The sequence below is a fragment of the Corylus avellana genome, chromosome ca10 (assembly GCF_901000735.1).
Source record: "Corylus avellana chromosome ca10, CavTom2PMs-1.0".
Classification (NCBI taxonomy): domain Eukaryota; kingdom Viridiplantae; phylum Streptophyta; class Magnoliopsida; order Fagales; family Betulaceae; genus Corylus; species Corylus avellana.
The window spans coordinates 3360267-3383402 of NC_081550.1; the positions used below are offsets into that span (position 1 = coordinate 3360267).

Genomic DNA, 23136 nt, shown 5'->3' on the forward strand with positions numbered 1-23136 from the left:
TGAAATCGGGATTAGGACAAGTGGTGGCAATCACGTTGATGGACAGGGCTACGACGATGAAGTTGTCATCATCGTCACTGGTCGAGGTGGTGAGGACCTAGGCAGTTTCTGAGACTGTAAATCACAATGTTCAGTTTCGAGGCCATAGAGTGAAAGGTAAGGCGAAAGGTGGAGAGGGCAACAAGGGCACGAGCAAGTGAGAAACCTTAATTGGTATGCTCAGAAAAAACAAAACTTAGCAGGTACCAAAGAATATAAATAAGTAAAACGTCAAGGTCGAATATGAGAATTCAAGACATTCTTAAAATTGTCTTCAACCAAGGCTTTTGTGTAACAGTGGGTGATAATATAAACTGCTTTGTACAAGAAAATTTTCTCAAACAGGAAAGAAAAATGTTCACTATAAATATGTATGTTCGACAACATTACCTCCACCTACTATAGACAAGACACAGAATACTTACATTGTTTATGACCAAAAACAAAAAACAAAAAGGAAGGAACCCGAAGAACAAATGGAAAAGACCTCATCCAAAATCCAATCACATTCTCTAACAAAAGTGGAGAAAAGAAAAGAAAAACCTTCATATAAAAAAGATAATACTAAACAAACTACACTGGACTACAGAGGATACAAATACACGAAATGGTGTCAAAGGATATACAACAAGATGTCAGGCAAAACTTCGTCCCAAACACATTGAATGAAGCATCATGTCCAGTCATTCAATTCCATGGTGGGGATGATGGTTTGTAGATGAAGTCTTGTGAAGATGTTGTGCCGTAATTCAAATCAAGGTTGTGGAGTTGTTCCATGAGCTGAGAACGCCTTTCTTTGAAGAAATCGAGACGAGTGGTCAATTCTACTAATGTAGACGATGCTGCAGATGGATGCCTTGCAAACTCCACCTGGAACCAAGTTACAAGGTCAATATCAAGGAATTATTTGAAAGGTATATATTGATAAAGGAAATGCTTGAAGAAAATATGGAAACACTGTAGATGAAAAAGTGGGAAGAAAATTTCCACATACAGAACGTCATTAAAAGAATTGATCACCGTCTTTGTAATAAGAATTTGCAAATAATTGGATTTCACAAGAAAGAATTAGATAACAAATCAAATAAATGAAAAAAAATGTGAACTTTAATTTTCAAAAAATGCTTTCTCTAGAAGTGCTGGAGAAGCATAATAAGAACGCAAATCTTGCCTCTGCTGCTCTGGAAGTGGAGGGCGCCGCAGCAGAATCAACAGCAGAAAGATCATCCACAGACATACTTGTGGATGCCTCGGTACTTTTAGAATCGCTCAGGCTTGTTGAATCCATAAATTGCTTTCGAGATGGCTGCTTGATACTGGTGCCGGATGCTAACACTTGTCCTTTAATAGTCCTCCAGTCTGTGCCCAACAAACTCTCCTATAGTAATATGATTAATTTATTTACATTCTTTGGAACAAGAGTTTTGGACATGGAGAAAAAACAAGATGCAAAAGGACAAACAGGATCCAAAAAGAGAGACATTGAGAAAATGTAAATGAACAAAGATCAACTAAAATTCAAAAAGCAATTGAGATAGAGATTGGAAAGGACATCACTATTGCTAGTAGCCTTCCATCATAATGAGAGGAATGGAGATGAACAAGCAACTTTTCTTTCCGCTATTATGAAAAGTAAAGCAACTTTTCTACCCCCCCCTCTCCTCTCCTTTTTTTTCTCAACAAAAGCCAAATTGTAATAACTAAGGAATAGACTAATGCAATAGAAGGATGAAGAAAGATAATTTTGAAACAAATTTGAGAGAAAAAAAAGCAAAATAATTTTTTTTAAAAAAAAAAAGAAAAAAAAAAGAAAGAAAGGATGATGCAAAGATCAATTGGAATTATTAGCATCTCTTCCTTAATGAAATCCGAACAAAAAAAATATGTTCAAATCAATTGAGACAGACAGATGGCTGAAACATTATAAAACATACCTCGGCCCTCTGTTTCCGGTCATGATTACAATAAGCAAGGGTGGCATCAAAATCTTGCTGTAGTAATCTCCTGCAGTAATTAAATATGCTTATATAGTAAAAGACGATGTAAGTTAACAAAATTCATGCAAAATTCCATGTTCCACTCAAATAATACTCACATCCCTAGTTTTTGCTACGCACTCCCGTATTCAGCAAAAATGGAAAGAGAAACATATATGTTGAAGTTCATAGAAAAATGTGATACATTTGACACCTCTTCCCATTTGATGAATAGCATGTAAACTTGCCAATTTTCAAACTTATAAATGTCCAAGCCTACATAATTTCAAACATTATGTTAAATAAGGAGTGATATTGATTTATAAAAGGGTTGTTCTTATTATTATATACATTTGAAATAGTTTACCCAATGACAAATATAAAACACAGGTTGCATTGTCTTGACCCTCTATGGCATAGGACCAGATGTGTTATAATAAACAAAACACAGAAGGAAAATAACCCAAATAAATTTCCACAAGAGTTTCCCTGAGAACCAAACTTATGGCTATCAAAGAGCACCAAACTCCAAATAAATTCATAACCAACAATAAAAAAACCTTATGCTTTTTACAAGCTACTTGCCAACTTGGTTCCTAATTTACCTTCGGCTCTAATTAAACTCAAACAAAAAAGCCCAAATCGTATTACAAGACATAAAATCCCAACAATTAAAGCTAAAGAATCTGGCTCATTCCAGATTTATTCAATTCCCAAAACAGCCTTTTTGGCTAATAAGATTAAAGATACTGAAAATTAAATCTGAAAATTTCCTAATAAAGCTCTTCTCCTTGGCCTTGTTGCATGAGAAACAGTCCCTCTGACCTCAAGGAAATAACACATGCAACTACTTATAACTTGACACCATAAGTTCATCGTTAAAAAAATATAGCATGATTTCTTAAACTCACTGTTGGGGATTATTATTTTGGCCATGTTGATAACGGTCACATGCATCAGAGAGGGAACCATAATGATGCTGCCTCTGCTGATTTAGTTGATGGTGGAGTTCTGCAACTTTCTGCTTCAACCTGGCCACATCTGCTTCAGCAAGAGCAATCTCCTCTAGTTCCGCCCTTGTCTTCACATCAGTTTGAAGTCATAAGAATATGTGTTATACAAGCATTTAACAAGAAAAAGAAGAGCAAACTCCCTAAATATACATATACAAACCTTAGAATCCATGCCACGTGAACTGGAAAACTGTCCAGAAGACATGCTCAAACCGACTTCCAGTGCAGCTCTAAGGTCTCTTTCAGCTTGCAACTGCTCTTGCAATCTAGAAACCTATACAGTCATTTACAAGTAAGAAGACACAAAGAAAGAAGATCGTGTAATAAACCTAGAGTTCTAGATATCTTCACATGAAAATAGGCTTCAAACATGTCAAAAACATCCAAAAAGTACCCCAAATAATAATATAATAATAATAATAATAATAAATTTCCTTAGATATTACACCCTTGCAAAATAAGTCAGATATTGATCCCACCATTAAATTCTGGGAATGGAATACTGGGGGAGGTTGAACTGAAAGATACACCAGATGTTTTAAATTGCAAGTATAAAACCAAACACCTGATGAATTAACAAACAATTTATTCATTAATCACACATATTGAGTTTGAAACAAACTTCTGATGGCTCAAATGTCTTAAGTTTTGTACCTGCCCAGGAAACTCAGATCCAACATGTAATACAACAGTAAGATTATAAAAAACTGTGCAAAATGCTCTAGTGTCTAACATGCCAGTATGCTAGAGTCTTAAGCATGGCACATTTAGAATCAAATATTATTTCTGTGGCTATAGGATTGCAATTTAACCCAACATGGGAAGCAGCTTCTATTGATGAATGGTTATACAAGGCACCCCTTATGAGCTAATTAAATGAACCACACTCCTTCGTATATGTCCAGAGTCCATTGATGAAAAGGGGCCGAGGAAAGCAACGCAATTCCGACAGTGATGAATATAAGAGCGCAATTGAAATTCCCAGATATGCTTCTTAAAAAAGTACTCTTCTAACTAGTTTCATTGATATCTAATCAATAATTGCGACACTTAATGGTGTGTTCCAGATGACATAGCAATATAAAACCTGCACTTGCCTCAACATATTTTGGGGATTATAAACTGGAGGTATCCTCCAATGAACATCAAATGAGGTAAACTTACCACCATAGGTGCATCATGTTTAGAAAGTCTAGAAAGCTTATAGCCATTGCTCCTATTCCATAGTTTTAGAAAGTTCATGCAATTAAAATTGCTGATGTCAAATTGAGTGAACCTAAGAATATAATCCAAAGCCGAGAATTTAAAAGGTCCCTTGTTGAACTTCTGTATGATTTGGTCTTTTTTTTTTCTTCATCAAGATTAACTTTTAATTCTAAAGTAACACTAAAATAACTGCCATGTGCAGGTGCATAGATAAAGAGATGCATATCTTGAAATAGTAAAAATGTTGGGCCTAATTAGATGGAACATAACTAGAATATGTAAAAAGAATGTCAGTGCATATAGCATATGTACCAAAAGAGCATGAATAAATCCAACATCAGAATGCCTAATGCTGATACAATATGTGGAACTATTAATGCAAACAAAGATCATATACATGACACCAGGTAAATTTTAGGTCAGAATTTGATAGGGTAAGAGGGAATACATCTTGTTCAAGTGCCAGGCGCCGTTCATGCAATGCTTGCTTCCTTCTCTCTAAGCTTGCTTGTAAAATTGCATTTCCTCTAGCCTACAAATAATTTAGGCCAATCCTGTTAGTAACACGAACACTATGATTTACTCTAGAATGGTTTCAGCAAAAGCAATGTTACCTCCTTTGCGATCCTGTGTTGCAAGTCGTTTTTGGCAATCTCAAGCCTCTGAATAGCAAGCCTACAAACAATAGAGTAAATCAATTTTTTACACAGACGAGATTACCTATGTAGTAATCACATTAAACAAAGAGCTTTTTATACAGTTGCTACAGCTTAAAAATAAAAAAATCGAAATAAGTCCACGGAAGAAAATTTTCAAGTTATAAAAAGAACTTATATTATAAATCGTTGCTTGAGCATTTTGACCTGTTGCTCAGACAAATAAGTCTCAGCTGTCATCTCTATAAAAATAATAATAACTTCAGTAGTATACTGCCAGACTAGGTGTAAGTCTCAGATTCTTCAAAAAATAATTTTTTTTTTTTGATAAATTAGATTCTTCAAAAAATAATTGCTCCATTAGTCGTACAATTCATGCTACAACATTTGCAAGCTCATTTGTCTTGAACAGTGGAAAGAGACTTCTCCATTTGTTTGACATCTCCAATTCTCATTCATTCTTTGTATAATGTAATCGACAAAGAGTCCACCTCATTTACAATTAATTAATTAATAAAAATAAGATTTTTATTACAATAAAACAACGACGTCAAAAAGGCCAATGATATTTGACCATTAAGCCATCCCACAAAATACGATTTAGCAATTAAAGTGACTATCTGATTGAAATCTCACAATTTTGTCCTTCAACAGTTTGTGATATCAAACAAACAAATCAATGCAAAAAGGGGAAGACAGAAAAAGGACGAGGAGAGCTTCCCAAAACAAGAAACAACTGAATGGTAGAAGGGAAGTTCAAGTATAAAGAACAAAGACAAATTATGGCACTAAAGAATCAAATTTTCCAGTCGGCAAAAGGCTGCAGTATCTATGGATCTCTAGCCTTAAGTTAAAATCCTGGTAAATGCGTAACTAACTCGTTTTTAAGGATGCCAAAACTGAAACTAGAAGCCAAAGATTGTCTACGTTTCTCTTACAATATATTGAATGAAAACATTCATTGGAATATTTACTTTACAAGACCAGTGCATGATCGGAAGGTGGAAGTGGACTATGTGTTCTATGAGTTGCTGTATTCTCAGAGAGTAACGCAAAGAAGTGAGGATAAAATTTGCTGGATTCCTTCTAAAAGGAAATCGTTTGAAGTTAAGTCTTAATATCAGATGTTATCCACTCAAGTAAGTTCCCCTTTAATCACATACCCCCGTACACACACAATTGATTTGATTAAGACTTCTCATAGCAAGACCACCCAACTTCAAATTGACACATTTATTAAGGCTTCTGCACAACTATTGTCTCAATATCAGAGGGGTTTCAGCAGTCAATTAATATGGCACCTGCTGAGAATCTAGGTTGCGTTGTTTATGGTTAGTACCTGGGTGGCAAAACAAGGCTAGTCAATGCCTTTACTAGAATCTTTTTTCTTTTTTCCCAACATACAAAAATGCTTGTGAATAATTGTTTTAAAATTTGGATGCAAAATTCCAAATAAACCCATATCAATCATTTCTTCAATCTGCATTTCTCCATATCACCTGACAAATCAAAATATACCTTGATCTAGATCTGGAAAAAAAAATTGACCAAGCGTATCAACCACTCCAGAGTGCTACCATTTTTTTTCCAGTTTGGAACTAATGTAACTTGAGCTGAAAAATTCTAAACCAAATATACCTAGTCTCTACAGATTTCATGCTTTCCGTGGATCTCATACATGCTTATCTCCAGAAACATAGAAATGACCCAACCAGACCAAAACCAATGTAGGCATCAGTACATGTAATTTCAGCATTAAATGAAGATGCATACCACCAGATAAAGCCAGATATATACTAATCCCACCACACATATAAGTATGACCGGTTAGCTTATTAACTTTTAGCCTCAAATAAAAAACAATGCAATTATATTTCGAATAAACATTGGCTTACAAAATAAATCAAAAGGAGGTGACGCATAAAAGTAGCAAATGACCCTACACACATTTCAGGTGATAAATACTAATGTGAAACTCCGTTTTTTGTAAATCAAAACAATAAAAAAATAAAATTTAAGCACCAGTCTCGATCCCTTTCTTCGAAAAGAACTCTCTTCCAGGCCCTCAAAAGTAAATTTGGCACATTCATTTTGAGAAATTTGAGCTACCAAACTGAAGTCTGGAAAAGCTAGAAAAGACATTAAAATATTCAGGCCAAACTTTGCAAGATCAGGAGTTTTTAAATCCTAACAGATAGGATTTTTTTTGTTTCACATAAAACTTGTAGATGCCCGTTATTCATGTTAAAGTTACATGGCTTGCTTAGATACATGAACTACAATGCTAGATTTGGTGAGGCTTCTTTGTTCACATTGGATTTTATGTTAAGATTTTTGTCATTGTAAATTTTAGGAAAACATTCGCCTTATACCATAGAACATTTTAAAATACAAGCCTTTTCAAGTTTATCCAATGAACTTCAAAAGAAACTAAGATTTTTTATTTTTTTATTTTTTTTATTTTTTATTTTTATGAATAGAAAAGAAACTATACATTGACCACCGTGGATTATGAGACTTTTCAGAGCCAAATCAGAGATGCTAACACTGCTAAGAACATGTACTATTAAGCAATGTGTTAATGCATATAATGAGTATCTTACTCTTCTTCTCCGGAAGAATCAACTGATTCCATTGAGGGTGTCTTTCTGGCCTGTATAAAAAAACAAATAAAGATATTCAAATGCCTAACATTGAACTTGAAGATAAAAAACTGTAGAAAGTAGAATAGAACATCTACTGCTTGTTTCTTGCCTCCGTCAAAACAAAGCATGTGCCTATCCACCCAAGTACTAGATCATCAAAATTTAACTAGGTTACTTGTAAGGACATTGTGTGTAATAATATGTCAGACAGCACTGTGACGCACACACTCCATGAAATCTTGAACAAAGCTCAAAATCTTTATAACAATTCTCATCAAACATTTTTGATACTAGTAGCAGTACAACATAGCAGTAGGAATAGCAGCATAAAAGGCAGCAGCAGTAGTGGTGGCAGTGATGAAAACAAGAGAGAAAGAATGTTAGTAGTAGCAGCAATAGCTGTAAAAAAGCAAGAAATGAAAGAAATTATGAGGCTTGAACACCATTTACAGTTCAATAGAAGTCTTTGAATAATTTTTTCTTCTTTCATAAAAGGAAAATATATTTAGAGACTCATGTGAATTAAGTTGACTACATCTTGAAGAACCTCAAAACCACCTTTCTTTAAGTAACATATCATATCACCTGCTGCTTGTGAATTGAGAGTTCCTGACAGTTGCAAAGTAAAATTAAAGAAGCATCAACACATGACAACTCACATTGCTTCTTCCCCAAAATGTTGAACGCTTTGAAGTAATGTTGGATCCTGTAGCTTTACTCGTTGGCTTTCCAGCACCTGTTTCAAATCCAGGCATGGTCAAAGGATGTGCTGGATCCATTGATGACAGAATCTCCCCTACTGATCGGTAAGACTCGCCAGTAGGTGATACACTTGGAGCATCCATCTCATTAATTGAATTGTCATCGACTTTCTTCTGCCTGCCTCGTTCCTTAGACAGTTCACCATTGGGATCCCCCATTTGTTGATGATCAACACCTAAATTTGAACTCTCAACTGAAGCATGATTCTTTTTACCGGGCGATCCATTGTCTGAATCATCAGCCCCAAATGCCTGCTAAGTGTACAAAATGAAATAAAATGTCAAGAAATGATCTACAATAATCAACAAAATTCTACATGTGTATGCATATGTTCACGCGCATGTACTAGAATCAACAAAATCGTGTGTGTGTTATGACTAGTTTACACCATATAACTGCCACACGAATGCTGCCAAACGTCAAAAATGTAACTTAGCACAAAGCTAAATCAATTGTCAAGAATATTGGGATTTCATTTCTTTTCCAAGCACATTCAACAAGGAGGTAGAACTTTGTTTTTTACTTAAATAGGATAATCCAACTTTCAATGATTTCATCCATATACAAACTCTGGGAGCCGAGTATTACAATTCCCACCATTTCCCACTAATATCTCATAGGAGACTTCTACCGAAAGTAAAAAACTAGTTAGAGTTCAAGCTTTTCATCTTCTGGAGGGAACTTAAGAAGTAGCTGACATCTAAGGTTTGCCAGTTTCAAACAAGATAGCTAATTTAGACAAAGACCATCAACATTACATCAGGTGGCACAAGATAACATTTCTAACACACCATGCAGCATGAGAAAATGTAATCCAGCATATGGAGTGTAATTCTATCTTAAACTTTGAGCAGTGAGGGTAAGACTATTGAAGAAGAAACAGAACAACAAGATCGCAAATCAAAACATATTTTGGCTAATAGATGTCTATCCATAGATAGAAATACATATACACATACAAACATATCCATATGCATAAACATAATTAAGCATATGTGCATCTGTGTGGTTGTGCATACATATATGTGTAGAGAGAGAGAGAGAACCTTGTAATCATAAAGATCACTACCAGCATAACCACTACTTTCACTCAATTTTCCACTGTGTACACGTTCAGGATCATCATCTGTTTCTGGATCAACTTCATTCTGAGCATCATGGTAACCATTTTCTTTCATATCTAGATTTTCATCATCAGTTGAATCTTCAGTCCCACTGTTTTCAATCCGAGAATCAGCTGAAATGGAGCATCTATTAAGATTTTCATCCTGAAACAACAGATGACGAGAGCTCAGCATTACCTTTAATTATAGTAAAATAAACCACCTGCTTAAGTATCCATTAATGACAAAGTCGACATAATTTTGAATGCTAAAATCAGAATCAAGACTTCATCCTAGCCTGTGTTACATGGACTCAGCAGTCTAGCTCAAGGTACCCAAGTTGAGACAACATAACACCAGTATGAGTTGCACAAGCACTCTGCGCCACTCACACAGCTAGAGTTCCGGACAAGCTTGCTTCTCTGTCTAAAACAGAAAAGATCCAGAAAAATAAGGAAAAAGAAAAAGAAAAGAAAAAAAGGATTCCCCAATACATGTATACATGCAATGCTGATAACTGAGGCAACATTGCTGAGTCCATGTAACATCATCTGCAATAAGGAAAACTGTAGGTTTACCTTTGAAATAGGTAAAACACAGAATGACACAAAAGCAGTTAAACCATTACTTGTTTTTAATCAAAAGACAGCTAGATGGAGAGTATCTTACATCGAAGATATTCTCATACTCCTCCAAGAGAGTTGTAATAATTGCTTGAGCATTATTAGCAGCATTTGCAGCAGCAAGAAGTTGGGCTGAATTATCACCATTAATATCAAAGTCATCCTCTAACTCACACTCGCCAGCTAATAGAGGGCGTAGGAGCAAAGGTGCCATGCAAGCAGCAACAGCAGATGGAGTCATCCGGTTCTCATGAGCATGAGAAGAAATAGCATGCATCATCTTCAGAATTCTGAGGAATAACAATTACTTTTAATAAACACATATTCCATCATCGTGCAAAACTGACAGATACACCTAGAAACTCAGGCATTTCAAAAAAAAATTATATGTTTTTTTTATAAGTAACCGAATTTCAAACCAAAGGGCACATCCAAGTACACAATAAGTATACCAAAAAAAGACACCTAATTTAAAAAATAAAAATAAAATAAAAAGTGAGGTGTATATAAATGGTCAGGACTAAAGACAAAGCAAAGATGGGGAAAACGAGGGCAAAGCACATCAAGTAAGAGAGAGAAAACAAGAGATTACCTCTGTAATAAACGCCGGTTTGGTTCAGGAAATGTCTCCATTATTGCTGAGCGCATTGCATTTAGTCGAGCTTCTTTTCGATCAATTTCTTATTAAATAAAAAGCAGAGTAACATTAACTCGTAAGTATACATGTCAAACTTAAACCACTAAAATAATTTAAGCTGATAATTTCATGCACCCAATTTTTTTTTTTTAAAAAAATAGAAAATAAGAAAATTATTTATTTTGATAAGTAATTTTTTTCTGACCTCAAGGGGAGGGTGAAGCGGAAATTCGAATTAGTGACCTCCGCTTCATGGTCCCCAACCAATTGAACAACCCCTTGGGGTCAATGAGAAAATACTCGAGAACAGAAAAATTATTTAAACCAAATAGCTCAACTTAATCCACAATCACTCTTTAATATATTAAGTGATCAATTCCAATATCCTGGACTGAACATAAAGAGCATTAATATTTTATACAGAACAGAAATTTATGCCCCCATGATTATGGCGCTGCCTCACAAACAGAATTACTAAGAATGACTTGCTTCGAAGACATAAACATCAGGTTCAGTCAGTGTTCCAAGATGTCTCTTTAATTATAAGTCTGATCAATTTATGTCGGCACAAACCCTGACTGGATGCCCATTTTCAAAGTCAATGAAACAGAGCAACTAGGATAACGGGAAGGATCCAAGGCCTTCAGCATAGCAACCTCAACATAAAATGGACTGAGGTGCAAGCCCCAGAAAGACTCCCATAACTAATAAGCACCAACGAGAAGGGGGGAAGATGGCTGTTTCTACCTCTAAAATACTAAGCCAGTAGTTAGCACGAATCTTAATTTTTGTCCATGTGTTTTGGCTGTCTTTTATGCAGGCTCTACAAAAAATAAAAATAAGAACTGTAGTTGATAGTCCAAAAAAAACTCCACAGTCAGACCTTTAAATCTACCAATGCTGTAAGTCTTTAGCTTTTGTAGGTTTCATCATTAGCTATCATCCCTTTTCAAATGATTGATTCATTTTATGTTTCTTTTTCTTTCTTTTTTTAAAAAAAATAAAAAATAAAAAATTTAACATTACGACAACTATGTTTTTCTCGCAACTATCTCCCAATTAAATGGTACAGAGAATATAAAAAACTCATTACCCTATGAACCATCCATAATAAATTTGTGTATAGAAAAAGGAAAATGGATAAAGAAAAGAAATAACAATTGAACTTACTGTAAGCCTCCAGCAATGCAGTGCAGCAGGATGCTGGAACTGGAGACGAGGGTAGCTCCCTGAGAACATGCTGCAGAACAAACAGGTTTTTGCTGAATATTGAATTTAGGTATTAAATTTCTTGGTCTCGAAGGGCAAAAAGTAGTCACAACCATTACCTTAACACAGTCACCAACAACATGAGCATCCTCATCAGGATCAAATTCAGTCTTGCCTAAAAACAGTAAGGAAAATTGAAAAAGGGATAATCTCAGTCTGAAAGGCATTGTACAACCAAGTAACATAGAATCAACAACAAATAATAAATCCAAATAAACTAGAGTGATATCTATACTGTTTTCCTACTCTACTAAGAACAATAAAAGTCTGTATAAAAGTAGACCAAATACCTTGTTCATACTCTTGAACCCTGCGATCTACCTCCTCAACATCTGCAGATTGTCGCAAAATTCCTTCAACTTTAGTTCCTGTTGAAAAAAACACAGTCAATAAGAAGCTCCTTTGCTGCTTAGTTTTCATGATTTTCTTGTTCTTTTTGCTTCTTCTAGCTAGGTATTTCTCTTGCATTCTTCCTGTATCCCTGAGTTGTGCTTTTCGCTTTTAATAATATTTCGATTACTTAAAAAAAAAAAAAAAAAAGACTGATAATCAAACTTTTATAGCATGTGCTATAAAAAGGTACAATGTAGTTGAATATAAAGGCATGATGGGTATGAACCCAACTTACAAATTAAAAAACTCATAACTCACTACAAACTAAGTCTTTTCGTCCGAAAAATGTCCTTGAAGGACAGGGTAAGTGGCCAAACTAAACCTAAATCAAGCTCAACACCGGTACAATATTCCTAACTTGACAAAATAGGGATTAGGACAAGACAGGTACCAAGTTGATGCACCCCATTGCCAGTCCTTAAGCAGGTGTTAGCTATTAAAAGCAAGTACAGGTATGGGAAATTCCGCTCCAAAATCATCAACTTTTCACTCAACTAGAAAACAGAATGCCAAGTACAAGCCCATCAGAAAACTCAGATGGCTATATTAATTGGCAATAAAATAGGGTCGTAAAGATTTTTTATTTCTAGAGAGAAACTTGCAAATCAAAAAAAGTATAGCAACTTCCAAATACACTGACAATGGATATGCAAGGAAACAAAATAATAATAAAAAATGAAAGAAATAACATGTTCTCAACAATTATAATTATAAAACATGAAGATAAAGGAGAAAGCAAACAAATGTTTGTGATTAATACAAAGAGAAGATGTTCCACATTTTTTTTTTTTTGGGGAGGGGGGGCAATAACAATATAAAAAGAAGGGATAACTTCACTTAATACCCTTGAACTAATACGCGTTTTGAGAAGGCCCCTCAAATTTTAAAAACTCCCAATTTCACTCTCTGCAACTTTCAATTTGAAGCAATATACTCCCCTCTGTCAATTGGGGATGTTAAAAGTGATGAAAATGACTTTTATACCCTTGACATTTTTATAAAATCCCTAATTTACCCTTAATTTCAAATTAAAAAATTTTTTAAAACGAAAAAATAAATAAATAAAACAAAAATTGAGGGGTAATTTGGTCTTTTTGTGGTTTCCATTAGAGTTTAACGTAAAAAATTGGAGGAGGGTAGAGTGCATCAAATTGAAAGTTTAAGGGATGAAATTAAGAGTTTTTGAAATTTGGAGAGGTCTTCTCAAAACGCTTGGTAGTTCAAGGGTCCTTGTGAAGTTTCTCATAAAAATAAAACAAAACAAAACCATAGGGTGCAAAGCACTTTAAAGAAACATACAATCAAAATTTGATATCACAACTTACCAAACTTCTCAAGAAAACGAAGAGCTTTCTCAAGAAAGGATGGACCTCCGTCAATATCTTCTAGTGCAAGCAAAATTGGTCTTCCAACAACCAAGGACTTAACTGGACGCTTATCCCTCCCTGCATGATATCCCAAAATCATGTGTTACTAAAGTACACATATACCCAAATATAATTATAGATGTGAACATATGCACATGCCAATGCACACACATTAACTAACAGATCAACTACTTTTAGAATGAAGATCTTTAACCAAAATGTTAAGATGTAATAATAAAGAAGCACAAACATTGATGGAAAGACCCGTCAATTGAATCATTTGTGTCATTTCGAAAAATCCCATTGTGTCCCATAACAAGGGCAGCACTTGGTGCTTGTGCAAGGGCATGTTCTAGGGCCGTCTTCCACTCGAACAAATCCTCAGATGTCTCAGCCTGGCATCCAAAGAGAAAAACACACAAAAAAACAAAAGGGCATTAAAGTCATTTTTACAGGAACATGAGAAACAGTGATACACAAATTATTTACTGTGATTATAGAAGAAATTGCATTTTTTTTTTATAAGCAATTTTTTGTCACAAGGGAAAGGCGAAGGGGAGATTCAAACTAGCGACCACCATTTCATAAGGCGTGATCCCTAGTCGATTGAGCTACCCCTTAGGAACCACTATGGAAGAAATTGCTAGTGATAATAAACTACTAAATGAAGCACCTTAAGTGTGAACGCTCTGCCATCACGTCCATCTGGAAACAATACGGTCAACAGCTTTTTATCTTCTCTAACCACAACACTGCAAGATAAAGAGTTACAGCTATAAGCCAGTGGTTGAGAATACTACAAAGAAATTGTAGTAGTGACCATGCATACCTCCCAGAATTGTTCAAGTCAATGCCTCCCAATGTCAAGTTCACTTCACCACCCCTTTGTGGAAGTGCACTCTACATGATAAAAAAGGGAAAAAAAAATGTATATGTTTTAATTAATTTTATTACTCAAATCGATTAATATGGTAGAGCTGATTTACTTTCTTGCTAATATTTTACTGACAAAGTTGGAAACACCACTTTAACACAAATGGAACAGTGAGAAAGAACTAAAATTAAAATCCGAAAGTAAATAAACCATATGAACATATCCAAAGGAAATGACAAAAAAAATGTTCGCTACTAACAGGATCATTTTTGAAGAAGACTAAAGAAGTGCGTGTGAGGATAAACCAACGCTTCTTCCAAGATTTCCAGCCAATTCCTGCAGAATTTCAACAGATGCTAACATATTCAATATTAAAATGAATTTTATGCCAAAGGAATATAATATGTCATACAACATTCTATAAAGAGAGCTCCGTACAAGGGGAAACTCCCGGTGCAACAAAGAAGAATCCATTACATGCATTACTTTATAAGAAGATGGAGCTAATGGATGGATCATATTGGGTTGCATAAGGATAACATTTTTTTATGAATAGGGTTAAGACTGTAATCAAGCCAAGTATTTTTTTAATATATAAATAATGTATATTCAAACAACACACAGAGGGGTGTCACCCATGTACACAGGAAGTATACAAGAGAACAGACGAATATTGAATGTTCAAGCTCAATTCGTTTAATTTTTTTCGAACTCGAGTCTATTTATTTTCTGAACAAACACAAACTTGTTCACGAGCTACTCAATTAACTTATTCATTGCATATCTAAAATTAATATTGTGATTGTTTTATTTTTTTCGTAAATCCTTACTAAGTATTAGTTGAATAATTATTGTTAAGATTTTACTATTTGAGTTAATTAGATAAATTAACTCAAATCTTAAACAATCTAATATGAGTTTATAAGATGAACAAAAGCATACAAACGGCCAAAATAGACAAATTGTTCAAGGAGGATTAAACCCCAGACCTCTACGCAAGTAGGATTTGATACCAACTCTTTGGTAAATTTGAGAAGGTATATAAAGAAGAAGAAAAGAAAGAGCAGGAAAAGACAAAGAAAGCAATACGAGCCCATAATAAACTTGCACGCCAATCCATCTTACAAAATATAATACAAAATTTCCTTCATATATACGATCCCGGGCAAGGAGAAGCTCACGGCTGCTCCTCCGCAACACCTACCTCTCCCCCCTTCATCAGACGTTGCCAACAAGGAGCTAGTGATAGTGCACTGGCCCCCATAAATCAACAGTGAAGGAAAAGTATGCAGGTCAGAGAGTTGTCCAGGTTGTTTCAGCATATCGGGCCTAGCAAAGGTAATTTTTTTACCCTGGTCGCCTGAGTCAGGATGTATTGAAGTGTGGCTGCGCGGCCACCCCCTAACAGAACAAAGACTTTAGCTTCTTCTTTTTTTATCATTGTTACTAAAGTAGTGCGTTTCCACACACTTCAAGGGAAAATTAGTCCCATGCGTGCTACTCACGTGTAACATTTTCCATCCACACTAACCGTCATATCTGACACAGGTGGTGACCAAAAACAATTGATAGTTTATCAATCCAAGTTGTAGTGAGGCATAATTTAGAGGTATAAGTATAAATGGGGAAGTAGTTTGGGGAAGCAAAGTATAATTTACCCTAAAAACAATGTAGTCACACAAAAGCCACATGCCCAAATGTATATATGATAAAAATCACAATAGATAAGATTGTTGGAGAATCTGAGCAAAGAGAATTAATGAAAGAAAAAAGTAAAACGAATTTCATAACCAACCTTTTGAAGATATGAAAAGCGGGCCACTCTTGAAAACCTGTCAAAGTAATCGCACGTGTTAGAAACCATGAACTATTACCACCTGCCTAGTGCTAAGTGAAACTAAGTTTAACATTAAGAGAAGGATGGAAAAGCATATACGTGATTAGAAAGTATGTTAGAAGTTCATTAGTCGAAGAAAATAGCACAAGCATGACTAAACCAACCAATAAAATCCAAATGATTTAAAATTAAGCTAGAATGATTTTGGAAAACTATCAAATCAATCATTGTTTAAAAAGGCAAAAAGAATAACTTTACATAAAATATAGTTCTTTTCCACAAGACTTCCCACTACCTATACCAAACAATTGAGCTTGGAAAGGCTAGTTAATGGTAGCATGTGGTCTAGGACATAGTAACACTCTACAAGCATATATCAAACAGTTTAAGAGCTTAAACTTGGTTCTAAGTGCATTAAAAATGGCCGAAATGAGTGAGGTTTTAAATACTCCAAGGTTAGCATAGCACCCATTGGTATATAGCAGAAGAAACAATAATAGAAAGACGAAAAAGAACCAAATATATTTTTATCGTCCAACAAAGTCTAATTTGCAGTCCCTGGAATCCTCTTTAAATCTTCATTACTTCTATTTTCCAAATTCCAATTGAAAATAGTGCTTTTCCAAGTCACTGAAAGACATGCCAAACTGCACAGAACCCTTGTGATCACAATTGAAAGACAAGGATAATAAGTAGGTTTTAAAAGTACAGAAGTTAAGGCTCCATTTGTTAAACCATTTTCCTTCTCCCTTTTGTTTTATGTTTTCAAAACAAAAACATTAACAAACAATGCAAAATACAAAACACTCAAAACTATTTTTACATTTATGTCACATTATAACACTTCTTCAAACCGAAAACAAAAAGCATCCTCCAAAAGACATTCACAAATGGAGCCTAAATTACTTTCTTTTTTATATATAAGTATTTTCATTATCATAAATAAAAGGGTGCAACCCTAGTACACAGGGAGAACGGAGAACTAATTTTACCTTCACTAGGGATGGGGGTGTTTCTAAGAGATGAGAGAGGGTTACCTCTCATTGTATGACCCATGCACAAATGGTCTCCAATATTGGGGGCAAAAAGACAAAAATAAGTTCTTGGGACAAAAATCTTCTGCTAAAAAAAATGAAGAAAGAAAAAGACAGAATTTCGCTTCATTTGAACTTTGGAATTATATGCTGTTTTGGGAAGGTTATAATCTGGAACTAAATCCCAACAAATTCTGACAATCTCAAGAAAGAGAAAAATAAAAAATAAATAAAATTGGGATCTCAATATGTTGGGAAAACTCCAAGGAATGCCAATTCTTAATGGCACATCTCTAAATTAACACCAAGTAAGAAATTGAAAAATTAAAATTCAAAAAAAAAAAAAAAAAAAGTAATAGAATTAAGATAAACTTCAGCTAATAGTAACACAATTCCAAATGAAAGGTATTAGAAAATTGTGTTAGTTGATTTCAATAAATGAGCACCAGAAATTTGATTTCAGCAACTAGACAGAATTAAGGTACCTTTCATTCGCGAAAAAACACAACCTTTTGGGTTTTGGTTATATTATACTGATATAATGTTGCCATTAAATTCCAGTTCTTTATCAAAAGCCTACAACTACCTTCATTTAACTGCTCATTTCGAATATTTGACTTTCCCAATAACCCAAATCCCAACATTTCAATTTCAAGATCTTGTGATTAAGATAAACTGAAAATTAATTCCTAAAAACTCTCCACACCAACATAGTAACACCCGGGAGTCATCTAATAGACATTAGTCCTAGAACAATCGGCTAATAACAACACAATCCAAAAGAACCTACAGCAACACTTATACCAAAAAAGATCAATGAAAAACACCGGAAGGAAAGAAAACAATGTAAAAACAATATGAACTCTGATCGGTTGCAAGAATATATTACCCAAAGTAGTTTCACTGCCTCTTCGATTTTTCTTAAATTTTCCATTACCTCGGATCCCATGAATCAATGAAACCTCCACTTGAACCAAGCCGGACATAATCATTTAATTTAATTCAATAGTCCCAGTTCAGACTTCAATTACTTTCTTCTCTTACATTTTTTCACAGAAAATGGCCAATTTAACTAAATGAATTACAAGGAAAGTAAAACAGATTACTACAAATATCGGATTTTCCACTGCCTAAGACATAAAAATTTAAACAAAGAAAAATAAAAAGCATAAAATTTAAGCCTCCAACTCTATCCATCTTCTCAGAAGCCATACCGTATTCGAAGCCCCAGCCCGGGGGCGCTCGAAAGCCGCTATAGGAGCCGACATTTTCTCCGATTAGCGCCGAAGCTACGGCATCAAAAGCGAGCTCAATCCAAGCGAAATCTCCACCGGAAATGCTCAGCATTTCAACCCAGCAAGCCGTCCCGAGTCCCTCATTGCCTCAAGCCGGCACGGACGCGCAGATCGGCAGGTCAACTCGGGCGCAGAATCGCCGGGATCTGAAAGCCGCAGTGAGTTAGCTGAGAGCTTCGAAGCCTAGGGTTTCGATTGGCCAGATGATGAAGAAGCGCCAACCGCAGCCTCTCTCTCTCTCTCTCTCTCTCTCTCTAGTGTAAAATATAAATTCTCTCTGTAATTTTAAATTTGCTCTCTCACTTGCTTTCCCAGGAAGAAAGAAGAAGTAGAAGCAAGTACAAGCACTGTCTCTCTCTCTCTCTCTCTCTCTTTCAGACGCACATGGATTTTCAATTATCTGAGATTGTAACCGGATTAGGTGGAGCAAGGGCAAGAGTGGTTGTGGCCGAGTAATTTTGGTGATCTGGGGAGTTTTGCTTTTCACCTACTTTTGGCTAATAGGCCATTGCCAGAGGAAGAGGTGAGACTGAGAAGAGCCAGAAGAGGTCGGGTCCTCTACGGTCAAGTTCGGTCAAGCCTTGGTCCAAGTTTACTAAACCGCCAATGGAAATCAGCCACGTCTGCAACAAGTCAAAGATTGAGAGACTAAATTCCGGTTCCACCAAAAGAGTTACCAGACGAAAACAACACCTATATCGTAGTATTTATCCATTTTTTTCCGGAAATTAGTAACGTTTCCTAATTCTTATATTAGAATGAGAATTTGTATGATTCATGATTTCTATTTTAGAATATATATAAAAAATATTTTTTCCTCTATAAATAGACCGTTTAATACAATGTTTTCGTCAAGCTATTCAAAAGATAAACAAAAATGTAGTCTTATCGGGCTCTTCTCGAAGTTTCTAAAACTACGTCATTTCAAAATTTCAAATTAAACATAAATCTAATGAAATCATATCCATTAAATATTTATTTTTATTTTTAGTTTAGACTGAAGCTTTTCCATTCACATAAGAAGTAGATACATTTAAAATAATTAAATAGTTTTACCAACAATAATACGAGAAGAGTTAAAGAGTTAGGACACATTTAATCACTTTAATTGATGGTATACCTAAACTCTTCAATAGACCCGTAACAGAAGGGGATTTAATTTAGTCATAAATGGCATTTACCATTATTGGCCTGGCCTCTTGGCCATAGTCTGATAAAGGTCACCGTAGGGAAGCCGAGGTTCCGGTTGCGCGGTTACTTTCCGACAAAATAAAACCCTAAAACGACAACGTGAAAAACATAGAGGTAAAAAATTTACTTTCCAGTTAATGCCACCCATACTCACGAGGGGAGTTTCAGGGTGGGACCCAGGTTTTTTCGGCGCTAGAATTTTGAGGGCGTGAGTGGACAGCACGTAAAGTAGTACCGAGTATAGATGTTTTATAATTTACTGGCTTAGCCAGTAAGCAGTCTAATGCTGTTCTGGCTTTTGTCTTCTGTTTCCCACGGACGAAGGATCCTTACGTGATACGCCTTGTCATTTAGGGGGTTCAACTACCGGTTACGCCTATTATTGCGTAAAGTTTGGTGAGTTTTTAGTCTAATTGGCTCTTTCCCTTGACCTTAAGCGACAGGGTGGGTCCGGTCAACCCATGTAAGTTTTTTAAAATTTTGTCTTAAAATCTTTGGTTTTTTTTTTTTTTTTTAAAGCACCAATATATATATATATATATATATATATATATATAGTGTTTCAATTGGCTTTATCTTTTCGATTTTCAATTATATTAGTTGAGTTTTTCATCCAATTAACTGACTTTTGTTAAGCCATGTCATATTAAAATATTAATTCTTTAGTTTATTAGAAAGAAAATTATAAAAAAAAAAAAAAAATTAATGGGGCATCCATCCCCACCACATTAATTAGAAGTTCCTACTATGATTAATATATTATAGTCTTATCAAATAAAATGTAAAAAAGAAGTGCCTTAAAATTACAACAAATGACATGAACCTATATTTTTTAGTGAATGAACCAGTTATTAACTAAGATTAAATCACTCTATTAATAGATATTAATCCGTTTACTTGAAAACCCATATATAGAATCAAGAGTTATATCTGATTAGTGTTAATACCTTACTTAAAATCCCATATCTATAAGAAAAAAAAACCCATATATAGGATTAAAAAAAAAATCATACATAGAAAAAAAAAATCGAAGCATATAGAATCAAAACCTATATCAATATATGTTAATACGTTACTTCAAAAATCATATATAGGAAGAAGAAGAAAAAAAACCATATATAATTTTTTTTTTTTTTTAAATGAAGAAATTGGATAACAACTATACAACTTTCTAAATGTGATTTTATGACTACAAGTACAATTTTACTATGGTTTGAAGTAAATGATTTTCTTTTATTTTATTTTTTAGTGATTTTGAAGTTGATTCAGTTTATGGTTTTTATTTAATCTAAAATTTCATTGCTTGCATGTATCTTAGATTAAATAAAAACTATAAACTAAATATGACTTTGATATTATCATAATGAAGAATATTATGCATCGCAAGGGTTATAGGCTAGTTAAATATAACTTAAAGACTATATGTATATATACAAAATAATATGCACATATACAATTATATGCCCAATGTTATTAAAAAAATAAAAACTAAATAAATAATTTTAATTTAATAAATTAAAATGTCATACAATATGAATTGACTTTTAGGGTATAAATCCGAACATTAACTAAAGGAGAAACTTCACAAAATCCACATGAACTTTCATGCGTTTTGAAAGTATCATTTCGAAGTTTAAAAATTCTCAATTAATTATATCAAATTTTCAATTTATTTAAATTACTCACTTCCACTAGAATATTCTGTTAAATATTGTCAAAGTTTCCAAAATTCTCTTGTTTTTTATTTAAAAAATAAAATAAAATTTTGTTAAGATTCATGCATTTGTTTTGTTTTATTTTTAAACATCTTTGTAATCTTTTTTATTAAATAAATTTGATATTTTGGAAATTTTAACAAAATTTAACGAGAAATCATAACGGAATGAGATAATTAAAAGGCTGAAACATTTACTTGAGATTTTTTAAATTGTGGAATAGTAGTGTCAAAACGAGTAGAAGTTATGGGAGTTTTATGAAGTTTTTCCTTAACTAAATGAACAATCACGTTATATTCCACATGAGCAATGTTTAAAGGAAGTCTTGTGTCTTATTTGTATCATCCCAAAATAGATGTGACTCTTAAAATTATCATTGAATTTATGATAAATTACTATTAAATTTTAATCAAATAATAATGTTAGAAGTCACATCAATATAAAGAAGACATAAGGATAACATTTTGTCCCTTTTTTTTTTTTTTTTTTTTTTTTGGTTCGGGTATCATTCAAATGCCCCTTTGCAAAGTCAAGGGTTTGTTTGGCAAATGAGTTAGGGTTTCCCTCGTTACTATTCATCACAATTCTCCAAAAAAAATCAACATAAAAATATTCTAACTTTTTCACTTTTTATATCACATTAACATCAAAACATAATAACTACAAAACAAACTTTTTCATTTTTTTATACCAAACATTCTTACTTATTTTTACATCAACTACAGTGTCTAAGCCAATCCATTTATCAAACACCACCTTAGAGGACCTCCTTATAACCCTTGGACTCGCTTGCATGGACTTCCACTAGCATGACAGACTAGATTAAGATTATCCTTTTGGTTTTCCTTAAACAAATTTGCCAATGAAGGCAAAATTCCTGATATCATGGCATCACTGTCACGAAGGTAACTCTGGAGTACCACTCACCTTCGAAAGGCAAGTTCATTCCTTCTGCTGAAAATAGTCTAAATCCTCTCCAGTTCAAATAAATTATAAAATATTTAGTTAGTTATATTAGAGGGGTATTTTGTCCTCTCAAAAAATGAAAAGACAGAATACCTCTAAATGAATCGGAGAGAATCTTGTTCCGACTCTCAAGTTGTTATCTTTGCACTCACACACCCTTTCTCCGCCCAATACTAGCAAATTGCATCCACCATATGGGAAACCATTTCCACCATCCATATTGCCTCATCTTGTAAGCTGAACAAAGCTGACATAAATGCTAAAATTTGCGCTCATCGTGTGGTATATTGGGTTGTGCCTAAAAATTGTTTCGGCTGCTTTCCCATCTCTTCTACCTATGCTTTTTGTCCTTATTTCGACCGGTAGAGATCCCCCTTCTGTTCCTTTTTATTTATTTTTTTTACTTCTATATATATAAACAATCACAATATAAAGTTTTAAATAGTCTAAGGAATTATAAAACAAATAACGCTAGATACTATATTTTTATAATACAATTATTTAACAATGTTGACGTGATACACCAATTTAACTA

The 23136-nt window shown here is 34.2% G+C and overlaps 1 protein-coding gene across 2 annotated transcripts; it reads right to left on the reverse strand.

The window, feature by feature from the left end:
* Positions 1-413: 413 nt before the first annotated feature.
* LOC132163212 (rho GTPase-activating protein 7) lies at positions 414-19230 on the reverse strand. Of its 2 annotated transcripts, none has more exons than XM_059573418.1 (22): positions 18649-19230; positions 16359-16395; positions 14823-14899; positions 14519-14589; positions 14363-14441; positions 13940-14084; positions 13648-13767; positions 12220-12297; positions 11989-12044; positions 11831-11900; positions 10616-10703; positions 10070-10313; positions 9344-9565; positions 8195-8551; positions 7494-7543; positions 4849-4909; positions 4683-4766; positions 3189-3302; positions 2927-3096; positions 1974-2043; positions 1211-1417; positions 414-909 (listed from the first exon to the last, which is right to left on the reverse strand). In XM_059573418.1, the coding sequence occupies exons 1-22, from the start codon at positions 18700-18702 to the stop codon at positions 727-729; spliced, it is 2637 nt and encodes an 878-aa protein (XP_059429401.1). In that variant the 5' UTR covers positions 18703-19230; the 3' UTR covers positions 414-726. The 2 variants fall into 2 exon arrangements, with proteins under 2 accessions (XP_059429401.1, XP_059429402.1); XM_059573419.1 differs by having other exon boundaries at positions 8195-8548; positions 18649-19229.
* Between the last annotated feature and the right edge of the window lie 3906 nt (positions 19231-23136).